The following is a 19,155-nucleotide window of genomic DNA, read 5'->3' on the forward strand; positions in this document are numbered from 1 at the left end:
AAGGTGCTTATGATCCAGGAATTGGGAATTACTACAATACTCCAGAAAGTTTATTGCAACAACAGCAAGTCCTCACCGAAGATAAAGAGATAAACAGCTCATACTCTTTCTTTCTCTTGGTTTAATCTGAGTACAACTGAGATGTGAAGGAAAAAGTTGACAGAGGTAAGGCTGACCCCCTACACCTCAGCATCTTCCAAAACCCTGTGACACTGAGCAGGTAAGATGCTGGACAGCAGTCCTTCTCCAAGCAGAGAGCCAGAGCTGTGGCAGGGCTGACAGCAGTGAGCTCAGTCATCTACAGTCATGTACAGAGAAAAGATGTTTGATGAAAGGCTCAACAAGTGATCACAAACTCTTGGAACTTGTGTTGAAATTAAGATTATTTTTCAGAAGTTCATCCATTCTTAAACACAACTAAAGAATGCAATGTATTTCATACCACTAAAAGACCTCAAATTAAAATCAAAACCTTATGTCTTGTAGAAATATTCTTTAGTTTCATCACAAGTTATTGAGTCCACCTGTAAGACTCAAACACATGTGGCCCAATTTATGTAAGAGGTCAGATTAGATCATCGTAATGTTTCCTTCTGGCTAAAAGTATACAGATACACTTCAAATGTGCAACTCCAAAGGAGATCAAACTGGGGTTTGACCTTACATTCTTGTTCAAATGAGTGACTGGAATATAAGAAACCAGCTAAAGCACAGTTACTGGCCAAGTCTGAATTCAGACCAGAAGCCCATTAATACTGTTAAAGTATTACGCTAAAAGAGCACTCCAGTTTTTATTTTAATACAATTAACCTTTCCATGTAGATGAGAATTACCTGTCTTCCACATTTAGACTAATACTACCATAAACACATATAATAATTCTTCTAACCTAGCAACTCTCCTCGGTCACTTTCCATCATCATACCCATATCATAAGCTGCAAGTGTTCTGCATCAGCATCTGTGCAAGAACTGTTTTAGCTGCCCCAATAAGCATTTTCTGTTAGTCCAACATGCATATTCTCACCTCAGCTAAAGAACTGCCATTCCTTCTGCAGTAAAAGAATTTGACTGATCTACAATGAAAAGTCAACTACACAGAACTTGACATGACAAGGACGACTTCAAGCAAGATGTGGACCAGCTCACCAAGCAGAAAATCAGACAACTGTAAGGAGAGCTGGCACTGAATGCAGATCAAAAAACCTTCTCAACAGACCTTCTCAACAGTAAACCGAGTATTTCTCCTAGGAAAATACAGTTCAGGTGGCATTTGGCATAGCTGCTCAAAGGCTTAGGGTAAGAACTGCAAGAGAAGTTGATAACTACCAAGAAGGTGGTACAGCCAGTCTGACCAGCTGAGCACAATCAGCCTTGAAACAAAAACCTTTCTTTTCTAGAAACTGTTCTGATCCTCACAGTCAATGATTTCAACTACTCTTTGCAAAAGTCTAACCCTACACTAAGCAGCAGTTACTGCACTCCTTTGTCTAATAACACCTAGAGAAGCTAAGATAAATGAATGCTATTAACAATAATCAACAGTCTTCTATAGGATCTTTTCAGATGGTTCAGCATGAAGAGATACAGAATAAACACTGTTGAAACCAGAAAGTTGTGCTGAGTCTGTTCCACAGATTGGTGAAAACAAATGAATTTGTTAGCTCACAAAGACAGCATATCTCAGGCAAAACCACTCACATCCATCTTCACTCCATCATCATTATAAATCTCGGGGTAATTCTCAGTCTTCTGCACTATGGGAGGGGGAAGCCTCACTTCCCCCAAGTGCATCAAAGCTAACCTACTTTATTGTGTAATTACCTTCTAGCTTTGATCCTACTTTCAAAGTCACAGAACAAATGCAGATGGCTTGTTCATAAGATGGTTCTCACACAAGGAGATTCCCATTGAGCCATAGTATTTTGGCACACAAACTGAATGGGGACCAACACACAGTTACTAACTATATACATAAAGGAAAAACCTTTTCCAGTTTGTCCAATACTTGCAAGTAGGTACAGAAACCAAGGTGGCAAGCAATATCTTAAGAAAAACTGCTACAAAAATTTCCAAGATTAGCTAATCAATATTACATAAAAATACATTTAGACTGTGTACTTCCACAATTTTTGTATTTAAAGACCTGGAAAATAGAAGGACGATAGTACTACCCCAATACAAAGGTAAAATAGCTAGGCATTGCCACTGCTCAGCAAAATCATTTAACTAAAGGAAAAAGCACCATAATGTGGCCAATACAAACCCCTCCAAACTTTAAGCACTTATCAGAAAATGGAGTTAGGAACAAACTGTTTGTAGTCAGCCTCCAGACTAGGACAAGCAGAATTGAAAGCAGTTTCTGAAGAAGGCAGACAGAGAAGATATTGAATGATACTGTTATCATTCACAAACTATAAGGGAGAATTGGCAGATTATTAGGGCAGCATGAATCTTACCTGGGACTTAATGTTACTAACATAAAGTATGCATTTCAGCCAGGATAAAGCAATGGGTAGGTGACAAGACAAAAGGCCTTTTAACACCATGGCTCTCAGGAGGTGGCACCTTCAGGAAGCATCATCTCACAGCTGTGCAGAGCAACAGTGAGTCCAGAGAGATCCAACTCTGAATGCAGCATACAGGATAGTAACAAGCCTCTCCAAGGTTCCCATGCTCAGGGTGCTCAAGGCTCCCAACAGTTCACAGCTTTAATGGAGACAATCACTCCTGTTTCACCTGGCTTCAAGCTTCAGACACCATACACCACCCAAACACTCACTTTCCCCTGCCATAGCACAAAGCAGCTATAACAGCCTAAAGAGGTCCTTCCACCAAGAAAAGTCACAATCCAAAGATTCAAAATAATGGTATGATGCTGCACTCCCTGGAAACATCTTGAGAGTTTTCAACTGCACCTGACATCATATAGTACAAGAAAACCTAAGAACAGGCATTCCATATTACACCTCACACCTTCATGAATTACACAACCAACAAGGGCAAGAATAGACACCCTGAACAACATTATAAAAGGGTTGTGAATAATTTTCTCTCCCAGATGTCAACACAAGGTCCCAGTGAGTAAGCAAGATCAGAATGACCTGCTCTTAAGCAACTACTAATTCTATAATAACAAAAAAATTGAACAATTTGGTTGTGTGCAATCAGTCCCCACAAACTTCTGTAAAGTCTATAGGCAGCATCTTAAGGTGTTGCTAGAGTAATCTGTAATTTGTGACTTCATGCTTGTTAATGAGCAAATAAAGGAAATGTGCTGGAGAAAAGTTCCTATACATTACATGTCGACTAATAATTGCATGACAGGAATTATGTAGGAATAACTGACAGGTAAATGTGTTTTGTTTCAGTGTGGTGTTTTATTCTTTGAAGACAGAAGTTCACTTTTCAAGATCATATTTATAATCTATTTCACCTATTCAGCTCTATTCAAAATGCTACATCTCATCAGCACAGCAAACTGGGAAGGGTGTGGGAGTGGGCATGAACCCTTATGTGTATATGGATCCAATCTACAACCTTAAAAAGAGCAAATGACACCTGCACAATGGAAAGAAATCACAAACACCAAATAAAATTATTAAAAGGCTGTAAATGTGAGACTCAAAGAAAAGCTGAAGTCCTGGGGTCAGGAACTCTTCCCCATAGATAACAAAAATAACAGGAGCATTCCAGCACATATTTGGGCAAATGATAACACTTTGCTACTTGAAATAAAAAAGGGTGTTATTTATTGGGGGTTTTTTTTCTATCCCTGCAGCACTCAACAGAGTGACATATTGGGTCATGGGAAGCATGGCCATGGTCTGTGAAAGCTGAGTCACAGTAACTATCAACCTTTTCCATATAAACATGCCAATAAGCCTTGACTACCAAAAAACTGGACTTCCACATTAACAAAGTATCCCTCTCCCTTAAAGGATTTTTACCTGTCATCTCAAAACACATATGCCAAAATATGTGTTTGCAAACACGCTCTCTTTTGCCTATAAACAAAGGTATCACTGTTTGCTCAACTAGCACCATATGGGCTTTAGTTTAAAATTATTACATAATCTCCCTGAACACAGGGAGTACAAAGTAAAGGCAGTTTAACATTTTATTTCACAATTCTTACCTTCAATATTAACAACAAACAACTGCTTGATGTTTAAATATTAGCAGATTACACAGTTGCCACAGGACACTCTGGTTGCCTGACCTTCATTCTTGCTAAAGATCAGAACTGAAAGGTGAAGCTATCAAAGAAGGTACTTGGAAATAATTTACAGTTTCAGGGAATATAAAATAATCCAGTGAAGAACTATATTGTTTATGCAATGCTGTCACTGTAATCTTAGGGGTATATCTGCCATTGACTTGCCACACCTCAGTCAAAATTGTTAAAGAGTTCACAATAACTCTCCATAATTAACCTAAGTTGCAAGATACCTGACAACAATAATTAAAATCTTCTCATCTCCTTAAGAAACTGCAGAAACATTTTCAGCATTTTAATTACAAACTATTCTGATTTTAGCTTGAATGATTTTGGCTTCTCATCTGTGAGTCTATTTTATCATAGATATTTGCATAAAGCAATAACTGTTTCATTAAAACATTAAATTTACTTCTGCTGCATTGCCCTCTGAATGTCTTTTGAGATCACTTGGTTGCAGTGGAAATAATGATGATGATGTCAAACTGAACATTTTGATTTAAAGACAGGAATTTAAAGGTAAAATCCTTAAAATTACTTTCAGGAAAGCATTTTTAAAAGAGGAAAAATAAGCATCAAACCATTTTTTTTTCTAAGTAATTTCCATTGCTTTGAGGGCACTGCAGTTTGCCTATAAAAATGTCGTATTAACAAACATAGAGCAGTATTTAAGACACTAGAGAAAAATCTAGCACTTTTCTTTTAATGTGTCAGTAACCAGGAGCTCATCCATTTCATTGCTTGGATACTTCGGTTGATGTCAACACCCTAACATCACCAAATGAATTCAGAACAGCATGTCTGCCATCCCATAGTATTCTACTTCTTAGCCCCAACAGTCAAAACTGTAGCAGAATTCCAAAAAACTCTTTCTGACCAGTTGATCCAGCATTTTGAAACATAAAAAAATTAATGCTTTACCTTAAAAAAAAGCTGGATGATCAATCAGTGACCACACCTCACAGCTTTCACAACCTGCACTACCCCAGAAAGTCTGCAGTGAACAGAGAAGTCAGAGGATTGCACACTGGTTTTCATTGCACATACCTGTTTGATCAAATGGTGGGTCATACACAACACAAAGCCCCAGGTTTTCAAAGCTACAAAAGATTGTAGGCACACATTCTGTATAAAACTTAAAAAACCTAAACCTAGAAGGTTTTTAGGTTTAAACCTAAAAACACTGGTGAAAAACAAGTGTGTTTGGCAGTGCTTCTGTGCTTATTTTGCTAAGGCATTTCCATAATTTTCAAGAGTTCAGTGTTCTCTTTATTTGTTTCTCTCCCCACACATCCATAGGAAAAGGGAAAAAGTTGATATATTATCTTTAACTTGTCAAAGGCACACAGAATAAGGAACTACTAAGTGTTATTTCAATTATACAGGATTTGAATGCTTGCACAGTTGAGAATTAAGTATTCTGGTTTGGGCTATTCTCATACCTGAGATACTGAATCTATAGGTTACCTGTAATGGAAAACCAAAAGCAAATTGCAGGAGGTTTACAGTCATTAGGAGTTTTACATTACTATTTTCTTCATGGAGACACAAGAGGCTCAAAACTTCTGCCGTATAATCTTCACAATGCAGAAAAGACTGAACCTGCTGCTTCACACTAGTTAGTCTTGACAGCAAAGATTCAGACCAAGTGACTGATCTAGGTCTGTGAACACACTAAAAGCAATTCTATAAAGTTTGTTGTTGCCATGTTTTTCTTCCTTTTGAACAGCAGCAACATGGGACTAATTCATGATCTTTAGAAAGTAGTTTCCAGTTAGACTGACACACAATGGCAAGCAGTCTTAGACAGGTGAAGTGACAGGAAGGAGGAAGGCTGACTTGATGTCAGTGACAAAAACTATTTTAATGGAAATGTGAAATTATTCAAAAATTTCTTCTCCTAAACACGTGAAGATTTCTCTAGTCAGATTCAGACTGCACAATGGGCTGAGAGAAGGAATCATGCAGACACAGTATTTTTACATACCATGTTTTTCTAATGGCTTTTCATACTCAGTGCCTCACTTAAAGGTTTCTTCTGTCAAAGATCTGTTAAATCAGTGATGTTTCATCAAATAGTAATTGTCAAACATGATAAAGAACTACAATAATAATAAAATACGTGACCAAGAGGTTTTAGTAGACAAGGATCCAAGGAAGACTGGAAATAGGTTGTATTTCCAAGGCACAGAAAAATGACAACAGTAATGAAGTCTGCTGTTTGTATTCAGTAATACAAATTTTCAGACCTCTTCTATCCTAAAATAAGGCCTACATATCACACATCATGCAATGGGCAGATATGAGAGGGAAGTCACATAACAAAGACAGATGATAATGCATGACTGCTATGGCAGAAAGTATCTTCCAATTAAGTCTTTTACGTAGGGAGACTCTTGCCCTGCTACTGATACAAGGCAATATCTCAGTCTTTCTCCTACAAGACCCCAGAGTTGAGTAAATAGATATAGAGGGAATCTGACATAAAAGAACTGGGGGGAAAAATCAAACAAACAAACAACAACAAAAAAAAAAGGCAGCAAAGCTACACCATAAACATACACTACTACAAGGAATTAAGAGGTTTAATTTCTCAGTATAGGAAACCATGTGTCTCCACATTTGAATACAGACCTTTAAACCAGAGTTGCATGCACAGACACAGAATCTGATGTCATGATCCTGCTGATGGCCTTTCATGTTTTGGATATGTTACCTGCATTTTGATTAACACCCATCAACCTTTGACGAAAGATGTAGTCAGATGCCGCTCAAGCTACTCCAACACTGAATAATTTGCTCTAATTTATTCCTTTAAAACTACTCTAATTTACTGCTTTACTTTGATGAAGTGGGCACTTTTGATAACTTCCCAGAATTAAATATCCATTGGCTGAGGCAAAAACTCAAAACCCCCCAAAAATGATGATCCTGCTGGCTGAGAGAGTTCAGGGAAGCTGGGATAAGGAACAGCAACTAAAATATAAAGACAATTAGAACTTCTTCCTCCTACTAGCTGGATGATTGGCATTTGGTTTAGGATCATCCTTCTGAAAGCATCCTGCCCTGTTGACTAAGTGCATTTTTAAGCAGTGGGCAAATATCATCAGGAGGAAGGTAGAAAAATGTATGCTCTTCCATATTCTGAAATCTACAGGCATTTTTCTCTGTACACAATGTCAGAAAGAAAAACAAAGCACAACGAGTGCTAGTTAATTTTTTCTCCTCATCTCCTTGCAAAGCCAGCTCTAAACCTGCCACAGAACCTTCCTTGAACCTTCCATTTCCTATTAAGTTCAAACTTATCTTCTCAGACAGAAATGAAGCTTGGCTCCAGTAGAGAACATTTTTAAATCCTCAGTGAATAAAGACCAAGTAGTATTCACCTACAGAAACTGAAAGATACAAAAAGGCAAATACAATTTAGCATGGAAAAATCTCTGGTCAATGGCATTTTATATAACAATCTGAATTCCAGCAAATCAATTTCAATTACAAAGGAAGTACCAACAAGATCACAGTGTCATAAATAGAGAAAGAATAAATTCTGTTGGGGAAATGAGTGAAATTCAAATACATCAAATCTCTGTTCTCATTCTTTTCTTAATGTTTTTAGTCTAAGTCCAACTGTAAGTTGGACTTTAAGTATTTTGTCCAACTATATAGGAAATACTCAGACTGATTCTCAACACTTATATCCCTGTGCAGGAATGATATCTTTTAGATATGCTCAACAGCCATGGTTCTTGATACTTCAGAATACTAAACACTACACAAAAACATCTGAATCACAGAATATGCTGAACTGGAAGGAACCCACAAGGATCATCAAGTCCAATCCCTGCACAGGACCATCACCAAGAGTCACATCAAGGGCCTGAGGGCATTTCCAAACACTTCTTAACTTCTATCAGGCTTGGTGATTCCCTGGGCAGTCTGTTTCAGTGCCCAACAACCCTCTGGGTGAAGAACTTTTCCCTAATATTCGACCTAAACCACCCTGACACAACTTCAGTCCTTCCCTTGGGTCCTGTCACTGGTCACAAGAGTAAAGAGATCAGTGTCCACCCCTCCTCTTCCCCTCACAAGGAAGTTCCAGACTGTGATGAGGTCTTTCCTCAGTCTACTCTTCTGAGGGAGGAAGGAAAACCAAATCAGCTTCTATGTATTTATAAGGTTGGCTAATAACTATGGTCATCTAGTTACACAACATCTTGGGTATTCTACCTTTGGAATTAAATTTACTCTTTGCAATCCTTCAATTACCCTAATCATCAAGGCCATAACAATCATAGCTGTAAAAAGCACATGTATTACTCTTCTGATAGGTCCCCATAATTGCAAAAATAACCTTTAAAAGCCTTGAAATTTTTAAACTGATGGGATTTTTTTAAAAAAATAGACATTAAGAGTTACAGGGTACGTTATTGTCACAGGGGATTGATTCACAGTGGGACCTGAAGACTAGAAAATAATTTAAAGACTGCACCCTTTAAGTGTAATGCTAATACCCTTCAAGTAAAACTATTCTTTGATATTTCTGTCTTGAAAAGATGACACAATCAAGTTGCAGCTATATAATTTGTGGCTAATCTCAATATAATCTAACAACAGTTCTACAGATAACTACAACTTTATGACTATTATTGCCAGCTCACCAAAACTTGGACCTTAGCAGGTGAATTTAATTCTGTAATCTGGCACCTTCTATCAAATAATATCTGCTGGTCAAAAAGCATTTAAGGAGCTTTAAAATGCTCTGTTTCTAAAGGATTCTTCTTTGAATTACAACATATCATTAACTATCTGCCTCCCTGATCAGTCTGTTTTGCTGCCAGACAATCCTGTCCCAAATGAGGTGCTGGAATACATTCATTATCAGCTTTCTGCAAAGCACTGCACTTCACAAAAAGTAATCTTACAGGTCTGAATAGATATATGACTGATCACATCAAATTTAATTAATACAGTTGTATGCGATAAGATGTGGTGTTAACAATTTTTTTCATTATTTGCACCTGGGTTTTCATCAAAGAGAACTAGTAATAATGGAAACAGCACTAATAGGGCTGGGGAGAGTTCATGTGTCACAAGGACAGTTTGTGGAGCGAGAATTAACAGTCTCAAGAGTGGTTACCTGTTCTGTTCATTGCAATCACAGCCACCTAAAATATTGAACACTATGACTGCCAAAAATGTGAAAAGACTATGGAGATGTGCAGAGTACAGAAAAAAAAAAAAAAAACCCACGAAGAAAAATTCCCAAAAAGGTCTTAGAGTACCCTTCCTCTGACTCTGGTCCACAGCCTCTGAGAAGGGGTCTTCTGCTCAAGAGATAAATCAATATTATTGATGCTAACATGTACTGGCTGACAGGGAGCAAGACCAAGGGCATATGGAGGTCATAAGTTATAAAGGCAACAGTAACCTAAACCACAAATACATGAAACTTCTCTGTAGCTTTGTTTTTCATTTTGACCTTTATATCTTTTAATATGGATTATTCATAAAATGACAAAGTGCTTAACAATTCACATATGTATCAATCATTCAAAAACTACCAAAGGAAAATAAAACTTATTATTGCACTCAAGGTTCCTTCACCTTTGTCATCTGTCATCAAAGTCATCCTTTAATTTCCCAAATTTCTGGAGAGTTAGTATTTCATTTCTCAGAGTTAGAATTCACCAGTTGCCCCACTTCTACAGACTAAGGCTGCAGTAATCTTGTGTGTGTGGTGTTGAGCTAAGGCTCATCAGCACTGCTAGAAAAACATGTAGGGACCAGAGAGGCTAATCAAGGCAAAACCAACCACAAACTTGCCTAAAGCAAGTGGCAGTTACTCCTTCTACAATAAAGTCAGGTCACTTTTAAATACCTAAATAAGCCAATCATAGACACATCTTAAAAAAAAAAACAAAAACAAAAGAACACAACAGTAGAAACTGTTTGCAAGGGAAGTCTTATTTTTTTTACTTCTGTTTCTCAGAAAACTTCTTTTAAAAACATTTCTATCAGTCCTGGTATTTGGCTATACAGAGAAAACAGGACAAAATATTTTAAAAGAGCTGATTATAAATATTTAAAGGAAAAATTATGACAGCTTTCTTGGTGTTTCAGTCCCATTTTTTACTTTCCTTCTTTCAATTTAAATTTTTGCCCACTGGCATGTAAATAACTAGTGGGTAATTAGTTGACCAATTAGTTCTATGACAATTTCACAATTTAGTCTATGCAATATTATGATTACATCTGCATGGCTGCATTCTTGCACCATGCCTCCTACCTTCAGGGAAAAATCCCTACAACCTCTATGGCTATCCCAGCCTGAACCATGGGTGGCAACAGACAAACCACTTACCAACAGTAAAAAACCCTGCTTTCTCATTTCTCTGCTGAGCAGTGGAAAATGCAGAAGTATCTATAAATGCAAGGCAGTAAATAGTCCTATAGTGGTCACACTAAACAACCCTTTGCAAGTTTCCAGTTTAAGGTATTTCTGTGCTTGGTGCCATCCACATAACTCTTTAAGCTGCTTTGCTCGAAACTGTATTAGGGAACTGATCTGTTCTGATGCAAACAAAACCAATTTATATATACTGAAAAAGAAAAATAAAAAATTTGTCACTTTTTGTCCAGTCAGTTATTCACTCCACCCCTACACCATTACACTACCCCAGTATTGCCACTGAATCATTATTTAGTGAAATCACAACCTCACAGCTAGCACCAGCTTTTAAAATCTGCAGTGACCTGGCAATTTAGGTAACAACAAGGTACCTCTCCACACCAACCCAACCAATAGAACAGCTACAGCAAGTTCAGCCCTGGCATCAGAGCAGAGAAACAATCAGCCCAGTATCAGGAAGGAAAAGAACCAGTCCCAGAGATCTGGTTTCGCCTAGCCCTGGCTTTCAAAAAAGAACCAGTAAGATCCTAAAGCTGTGAAGTATTGATGATACTAAGATCTTAGAAGTATTTTTAAAAGTTTGGATGTGTGGGTACAAATCAGCCCATCTCGTGCACTCTCTACAAATAAAACGTGTTTGTGTATTTGCAAATTCCACTTTGCTCAGCCTCTAAGGGTCTGACCCATTAGCACGCTTCACTACCTCTAGTCACAGCATGATGCAAAACCCATTCCATTTCTGCAAGCAGAAAGTCACATGCAATTTAAGGTTTTAGGATTCCAGAAGTTTTACCACATCCAGAACTGCTGCAGCCCTGCTTTGAGCATGTATAGACATTTCAGACCCGCTGACCAGGCACCCAGCAACCAGTAACCACACATGCAACACGCCTAATGCACTTTGGCAGTGAGCACCAAGCAGCAACCCTCTGAAACTGTGGCAGCTGGAGGCATCATTCATGCAAAATGCATCAACACTGCTGGCATCAGAAACCCAAATCTTCCCCCTCCCATCTGGGCACCCTAATTTCTAGAAACTGAACCAGGTTCTGGCCCACATCTCTTGCCTCCAGTCCTTGTGTTGTTGCATTATAACAAGACAATGAATGGCCCTGCCTGAAACAGAGGTGTAAACTTTGTGGTTTAAAGTTCCTCCAGGGACTTTCCTTTCTTCATCCCTATTCTATCATGTCCCACTTGGCTGCCTTAGATGCTCCCTAGTCAGCACACTGACTGTTTTGGTACTGATTCCTGACACCTCTGGTAAGTTTCTTAATTCCAAAGTCCAGTGGGTAAAAAAGTTAAGCATGGAGATGTCAATCTAAAGAACACCAAAAAATCATCCTTTTTTCACATGGCCAGAGTGTATGGCGGATCTCCTAGGAGACTGAAAGAGTGACCATACTGGTCAGCATAAAATCACCTCTCGCAGGCTGCCTAGGCATGCAAGATGCCATAAATACATGAATCCAGCAGCAGATGTTTAGGGATCTCACATGTATCCACAACAAGAGGAATGTGATTAGTCTCCCAACAAGCTGTTTCTTCTCTAAATGCATGTAGTTTGGTGTACATGCAGTCACTTTGCCACTTTCTCTTTCAAATGTTTCTTCTTTTCCTCTTCAGAGAAAAGAAAAATGCCAACAACCCATTCTTTGTGAGCAATTTCATCCTTTAACACACTGGATTTTGTTCAGGTCAAGTAACATTTTTGGTAAAGAACATAATTGCAATTGCCTGTTTCTAAGATCTTGTAAATAGCATGACACTATTTTAAAAACTTATGAAAAATGCATTTACAGTGTTCCTTTAAGTGTTTTAACACAGTTTCAGTTGAAATTGCTTTATTCCAAAGCAATTGAATATAGACTATTTTTATAAGGACCTCTTTGTCTCTCTGCAAATGACTGAGATATAGATACTTTTCAGAAAGAAAATGCACCAGAAAATATGCAACCTTACATTTTACTAGCCATAGTTATCTAGCAGCACAAAACATCAGTTGCTCTGTTCCTGAAGATTATGTTGTAGCTAAAGCAAAACCAGCATGATTAGTACAGTCAAGTAGTGACTTATGCAAGTTCAGGTTTGGCACCAAACAAACACACAGGCTTTATTCAGTGTGGTAAAGCCATTCTACAGCCAAAGCAGAGGCAATTCCATAGATTGAAAGCAAAAATTAAGCTAAAAATTAGCAGCACATTCATGCCATCTTCCAGGAAATACAGTATCACATACCTCCATGTCATATTCCTTGGACAACATAGACAAATAAAATAGATATTGGCCTAAACAAGTTGGTCAGAAAGACATTGTTATCCCTCAGGGCTGTAAACTTGTCTACATTACACAGCTCCAGGAGGAGTGCCTTTAACATGCGGTTTGAGGCACACTTGGAAGAGCTTCTCTAACCTCCTGGGACACAAAGCTGCATAGGAAGAGCAAATTATTTCCCAACGTGATAAAATCCAGATAACTTAAAATACTTTTCAGCAGGCATCACAAAAGACAAGGTATACACATAACTGTTGGGTCCAGTAGGCCTCTCACAGGCATGAAGCAAAGTCACCCTGCAGTTCCTCTTACAGGGGAACCATAATGGAAAGGAGCAAGTTTCAGAAAGTTGCCAAAACCACTGGCAGTTGCAACATGTGATGCCATCAGTACCTAACATACTAAAGACATAGAGCAACCTCTTCCACCACCTCCTCTTGCCCCCACCTTGCTCTGGATAAGAAAAAGTGGGGCCAGAGAGGAAATAGTAGTACAAAGACACAGGTAAACACAATTGGGACAAAATCCCCAATGTAATAAAGCTGCTTTTCAGGGTAACTCAGCGTCCACTGCAGAAGAGAGCTGTATGGACATTTTCCACAGCTGAGCTGCTCCATGAGTGTCTTTTCTGGGATTATTCTTGCCAGTGGGCCCTGTAGAGTGCTGTGAGTCTTCTGAGACTAGGATTCAATCAGTCTCCTGAGGGTATGCATCATAAGCAAAGATTTATGCAGTAAAAGAAACCAAATGAAACTAAACACATGAACTATGACAGGCAGGACAGTGCAGTAAATGACTCTGTTTCAGCTGCAGTCATCAGTCATGATACTTTGTACTTAGAAAAAGTCTGAAGTTATCAGCACTCATACAAATTCAATGTCCCTCTATCAGGCAAATTTTGGTCTCTTAAGAAATCAAGATGCAGTAATAAGTCATAAGCAGCATAAATACACAGGGTTTTTTTCTGAGGGAAAGTGGAAAGAAGAGTCTTATGATATATAGAGTGTTTAAGAATTTACATATTTCTGCACAGATCCAAAATGTAACTATGCATGAGCAAGCACTGCTGGACCTGTACAGACTAGCAACAGGACTTTCCACGTGGATATTACATAGTGCTATCACATCCAAAAAATTACCATGGTACCATTAAGTGCCATAACACTATTAAATTTCTAGTACATAAACTCAGAGGTGCTTCAGGGAAACAGATTGTTCTCTCCTTACTCACCAACCACTTTCCTCTCCAAAACTGATCTCACTGAGTGGCTGGAGCCTGTCCACAATGGACTCCATTCCTTTCATGGACACAGGAGCCCATCATGATGCCAGAATCCCTCACCTCTTCTTTTCTGAGGGCCCAACAAATCCATGTCCAATGCAATGCAATTCTTCTCTTCCATTTTGCTGGAGGAAGGGAAGAATGGCACGATTGAGGGCAAGAAGAGTGAATGTAATCTGTTTCCAGGCACACTCCACACTATGCTAGCACAGGAGAGATAAGCACACTAGGAGCTGAACAAAGAGGCAAAATGGAGCTGTATGATGCACAAAGGGACACACTGGGTGTGCATGGCAGCAAAATAACCAAAGTGGCATGGTTGTGTCAGCATCTAATAGACTTGGTGCTGTTTGCAATCACGTTTATTTAGAATTGCATTGCCATTGTGCCTGCATTTCAACCACTGCTTACCCAAACCTCACTAATCCACATCATCCAGGGCAGGCACTTGCAGACAAAAAGGTTTGTAGAGACAGGGCCAGTGGTATCAATCCCTCACAGAACTCCAATTAATACAGCTGAGGTGATGCATCTGCAGGACTAGGGTGCTCAGTGTGAGAACTCTGACTATAGTAACACCAAGACATACAAGGAGCCCATGCCTAGGGACTAACTATTTTTGATGTGACAAGGATTTAGGATTTTAAATGTAGATGTGGCAGTAACCAGAAACAACATTTAATTCCACTGACACAGCTTCCCTAAGAAATAGTTATAGAAAAACATAGAGAAAAGAGAATTTAAAAAAAAAAAAAGTTAAATACATGAAAATTGCATAACCAAATTTATTTACCTTGCATTATAAATGTCCCAAATATTGTCACATAAGCTAGCAACAAATTTCTTTTTGTTACTTTACTGATGTGGTTCTGACACACATTTGTTCTTTGAAAGACTTACACATGCACTTAAAATTAAGCATGCAAGCAGTCCCATTGGGTACTGATGTAAGGTTCATGCCTTCATTTGAACAGTCATTTTACAGCTTGCTTTTTTAGCATGCAATGTTTGTGAACACTTTGTTAATAAGACAAAAATTTGAAAATTACTTATACATTCTGGGTAGCACAGGCAACCAGTTCATGCCCAATGGATAAAAATTCACACACGAGACACAAAAAAACAATTGCATTAGAAACAGAGATATTCCACAATGTTTCAAAATCAACTCCTGTATCATTATTACACTGTTCATACAATTAGTGATGTTTATTCACATGCTATCCAGAGATAAAGTTTAATGGAGTTGAAGTGCTCCCATGGTAAGCCACTGTTCTTACAGTTTTCTAGACTTTGATTTATCTACCAAAATTTTGAGTTTGGAATTTTCATTAATGCAATTTTTAACTGTTTTGACAGTTAAAATGGTTATGAAATAAAAAGTTCAAAAATATTATCTATACTAGCATCCATTATAAATACCAATTTTTGACCTTAAGTTGAACAGATAGTAGCAAAAGCAAAATCAACTACAGAAAGAAGTCTCATTGAGACATACCTTAGAACCTCTACGGAAAATACATTTATATTTTACCAAGCAGTAGAACTTTAAAAAGACAGCACGTCACACTTTGCACATGCATGAGACAACAGCTATGCCCAGAACTTGTAGCAGAATAGGGATCAAGGGTAACTGACATTCACTCAACACAAACATTTAATTTTGCTGTAAAATACACACCAGGTGAACAGCAAGGGGCATTAGCTAGACTATGTCAATTCTTTTCAGAACTATCTGGCTAAAGGGCAGAAAAACAACATTGTGATTGCATCGTTAAACACTCAAAATGAAGAAATAAGCAGGACACACTAGCTAAAACATTAGTGCTTTGTACCTGCATTGCCATAAAGATGTTCCACACAGCCTCTTTTTTTGCACAATGCAGAAAAAGAAGCCAGTACCTAGAACAGTAATTTAGTTATCAATGGGGTAAAAATCTACTGGAAAATCTCACCTCTGGTTTTTACTGGAAATTTGTGTGAATATAATTTACAGTGGAGTTTTCCCAAAACATTTCAGAAAATGTTTTTGAAGTTTAAGAAAAGCCACTGATGTGTAACACACATTGTTTAAAATGTTGTATAAGTTGCAAACATTGAGCTATATACAATGAAAGAAATTAAATAGGGCTATATTGCCCATTTATTAATACCTGAGTGCTTAACTATGCAGCCTTAACAGTATCCCATTTGGGTTTTCCTTTTGAGAGACCGAATTCCTAGAGTTTGATTAAAATGTCAACATTTGAAATCTTGCAAGCAAAGACCAATTACATCCAATCTCAAAAACTCATATGCCTAAAAGGGTATAATTAAAAAATAAAAGGAAGCGGTCATGCAGGGTACCGGCAAGGAAAAAATGACTAAAGAAATTATAGAAAAAGCATTTAACTCACCAGTCCATTGTTTGGCTGAGGTGAAAAAGGCAAACATTACTGAGATGCATCAGTGAGGAAGTTAGAACACAAATCAAGGCCCGTGCCTGCAAGCACATGCGAATAACTTCAGGCCCAGGAGCTCTTTCCGTGGCAAAGTTATTCATATGTGTGTTTGCAGAACCTAAGCTCAGACAGTACAAAATGCACATTTTGCTACTGACCTCAGTATAAACAGAAATTCACCTGTGTTTAACTGTTTCAACTGAAAAAGACAAAAACCCTCTTGAAGTCTTGCAAGGTAACATAATTAATCCATTCTAGCTGCTCACAGTTTTTGTTTGCTTGTTTGTTGTTAACATAAGTCTCTCAGAACGTGTTTAGGCTTACAAACCAGAAGGATTCCTTGGAAGCTATGTGAGGACTGTACACCCTGGGGTACAAAGAGCTGTATTTCTGCCTTGCAATACACCAAGAATGCTTATGACACGACAATTAAGTCATTATTCTTTTTATTGGGTATCTCTCTGCCAAGCTTGATGTAACCTGACATATACAATATTCAATTAAGTGTCTCGTTAAGTGTTGAGTCTTTCCAACATATGCTTGTGTAGATTTTGGGGATCTGAACTGTGTAAGAAATCTAGCTTAAAGAAAAAAGATACCATGGAAATGTGTAGCATGGAGCACACGTGTTTACCCAATTAGACAAACACTAACTACACATACAGTATTTTTAAATATACTTGACTAGCATAGGTTCAAATGGACTGCAGATCACAAGCCACTGCTTGGAGAAAAGAAAGTATGTAAAAGGTTCAAAGAGCCAGAGAATAGAAGGCTTTTAAGTCTTTACACACCAATAGTTTGGTAAGATGCAACGGATATGTGTGAATGGACCACTGGGCAATCAAAAAAATTTTAAAAGGGCTAGATAGGTGAGATTCGCAAATAGTGAACACAGTATTTGGGGATGCCTGAGGGCACTAGCAATGAGGGATCAAATATTGCTCAATCCACTAAAACAGCCTGCAGTTCAGATAACCTCAGTTCTTACTGAGAAAGGTGCTGACCAAAGCAGCTCTGTCCTACTCTAGCTGAAATAAAGGAGCGAATAACTCCGGCCACACTGAGCCATGTGCTGCCTTGAGTTGTTTGGGAAAGCCTTATTTCCTGATGTTTCCTCTGTGTATGTAAGTTTCATCACTGACTTCAATAAAAGAACGACATGGAGTAATTTCTTTCTGAAGTGTCACTATTCAAATATGAAACCTAATAAAAGTAGTAAGTTTTGAAATACCAACGCTATATTTAATTTTATCTCCCTTTAGATATGGCCTTGATCCAGCAAATGGCTAAATTTTTTTCTGGGATGGGAGTATATTATTAGGCAATTAAATAAATTATTTCACTATGTTTATCCTTCTGATCAGCAAAAAAGCATAAATGGCAGGTATCCACCTGACAGGAGAGCACTGAGAAGTAAAAACGGTTGGAAATGACAGCCAGATATGATAACAGAAGATAAAAAAAGATACATGGAGAAAATGGGAGAAAAATCAAAAAGGGAGTATCGCGCTAAGGCCTGCAAGCGGGACAGGGCCAGCATCTGTGCCCGCTCCGGGACCTGCCAGCCGCCGTCCGCAGAACCCGCTGCATGTCCTGCCCAAGCAGGTGTGTGTCCATGAACGACACGTGTGCGTGTATCCCTATGCATCTGTACCTGTGCAGCAAGGGGCACGGCGGGGCTCTCACTCGGGCGCTGCTGGGCCCAAATGCGCTCGGCGGAGCCGCGGCCGGGCCAGGGCACGGCTGCCCGGGCCCTCGCCGGGGAGAGCGACAGCGACACCGGCACTGCTACCGGCAGTGCTACCGGCACTGCTACCGGCACTGATAGCGGCACTGATACCGGCCCCGGCCCCAGCCCCGGCCCCGGCCGCGGGAGGCGCCGTGCAGTGTCATTGGCGCCGGTGATGCATCGCCGCGGAGCGCAGGCCCGCCGCTGCCGGCGCGGGCAGCGCGGATCCTCGCCGCGCTGGCACCAGCCCCGCCGGCCGCGGGCCGCCCGCTGCCCACCTCCCGCTCCCCCGGGGCCGGCGGCGAGCGGCGGCCGAGCCGCCAGGAGGAGGAGGAGGCGCCACCGCCGCGTTTCCTCAAGGACAGGCCCGAGGTCAAACCCGGCTGCCGCCCCGCCGCGGCCCCTTCCCCACGCCGCCCGCCGCCCGCCCGCCCGCCGGCGGCGGTGCCTTACCTTGGCAGCCATGCTGTGCCCGGCGCGGCCACCCCTTCCCGTCCCTTTCCTTCCTCCGCTCCCCTCCCTTCCGACCGCGGCGCGCAGCTTCCCCGCCTGCGCACCAGCCCGCCAGCGCCGGCCGTCACCGCTCGCTCTCGCAGGCAAGGACGGGGCGCCGCCCCCGCCCGGCCCCGCCGCGGCCCCGTGATCGCCCGGCGCGGTCCGGACCGGCCCCGCTGTGCGCCGGGCGAGGCGGCGGGAGATGCGGCCTCGGGCACGCATCGCGGGGCGAGCAGCGCCTCATGCCAGCGAAGGGCCCAGCTGCCCTCCCGGCTCCTCCGCGGCTGCCGCTGGTGGCCCAGCG

General features: G+C 40.2%; 1 protein-coding gene across 2 annotated transcripts in view; it reads right to left on the reverse strand.

Annotated features, from left to right (window-relative positions):
- The window catches only part of SLC25A13 (solute carrier family 25 member 13), a 98,650-nt gene extending 79,696 nt beyond the window's left edge, over window positions 1-18,954 (reverse strand). The window contains exon 1 of one of the 2 annotated variants that reach the window (XM_079300638.1): window positions 18,810-18,954. In XM_079300638.1, the coding sequence (XP_079156764.1) occupies window positions 18,810-18,821 (12 nt within the window). In that variant the 5' untranslated portion in view covers window positions 18,822-18,954. Of the gene's footprint in view, window positions 1-16,579; window positions 16,661-18,809 lie in introns of those variants that run through there. The other variant, XM_079300639.1, reaches the window with a different exon arrangement.
- Window positions 18,955-19,155: the final 201 nt, after the last annotated feature.

This window comes from Erithacus rubecula, assembly GCF_903797595.1.
Source record: "Erithacus rubecula genome assembly, chromosome: 3".
Classification (NCBI taxonomy): domain Eukaryota; kingdom Metazoa; phylum Chordata; class Aves; order Passeriformes; family Muscicapidae; genus Erithacus; species Erithacus rubecula.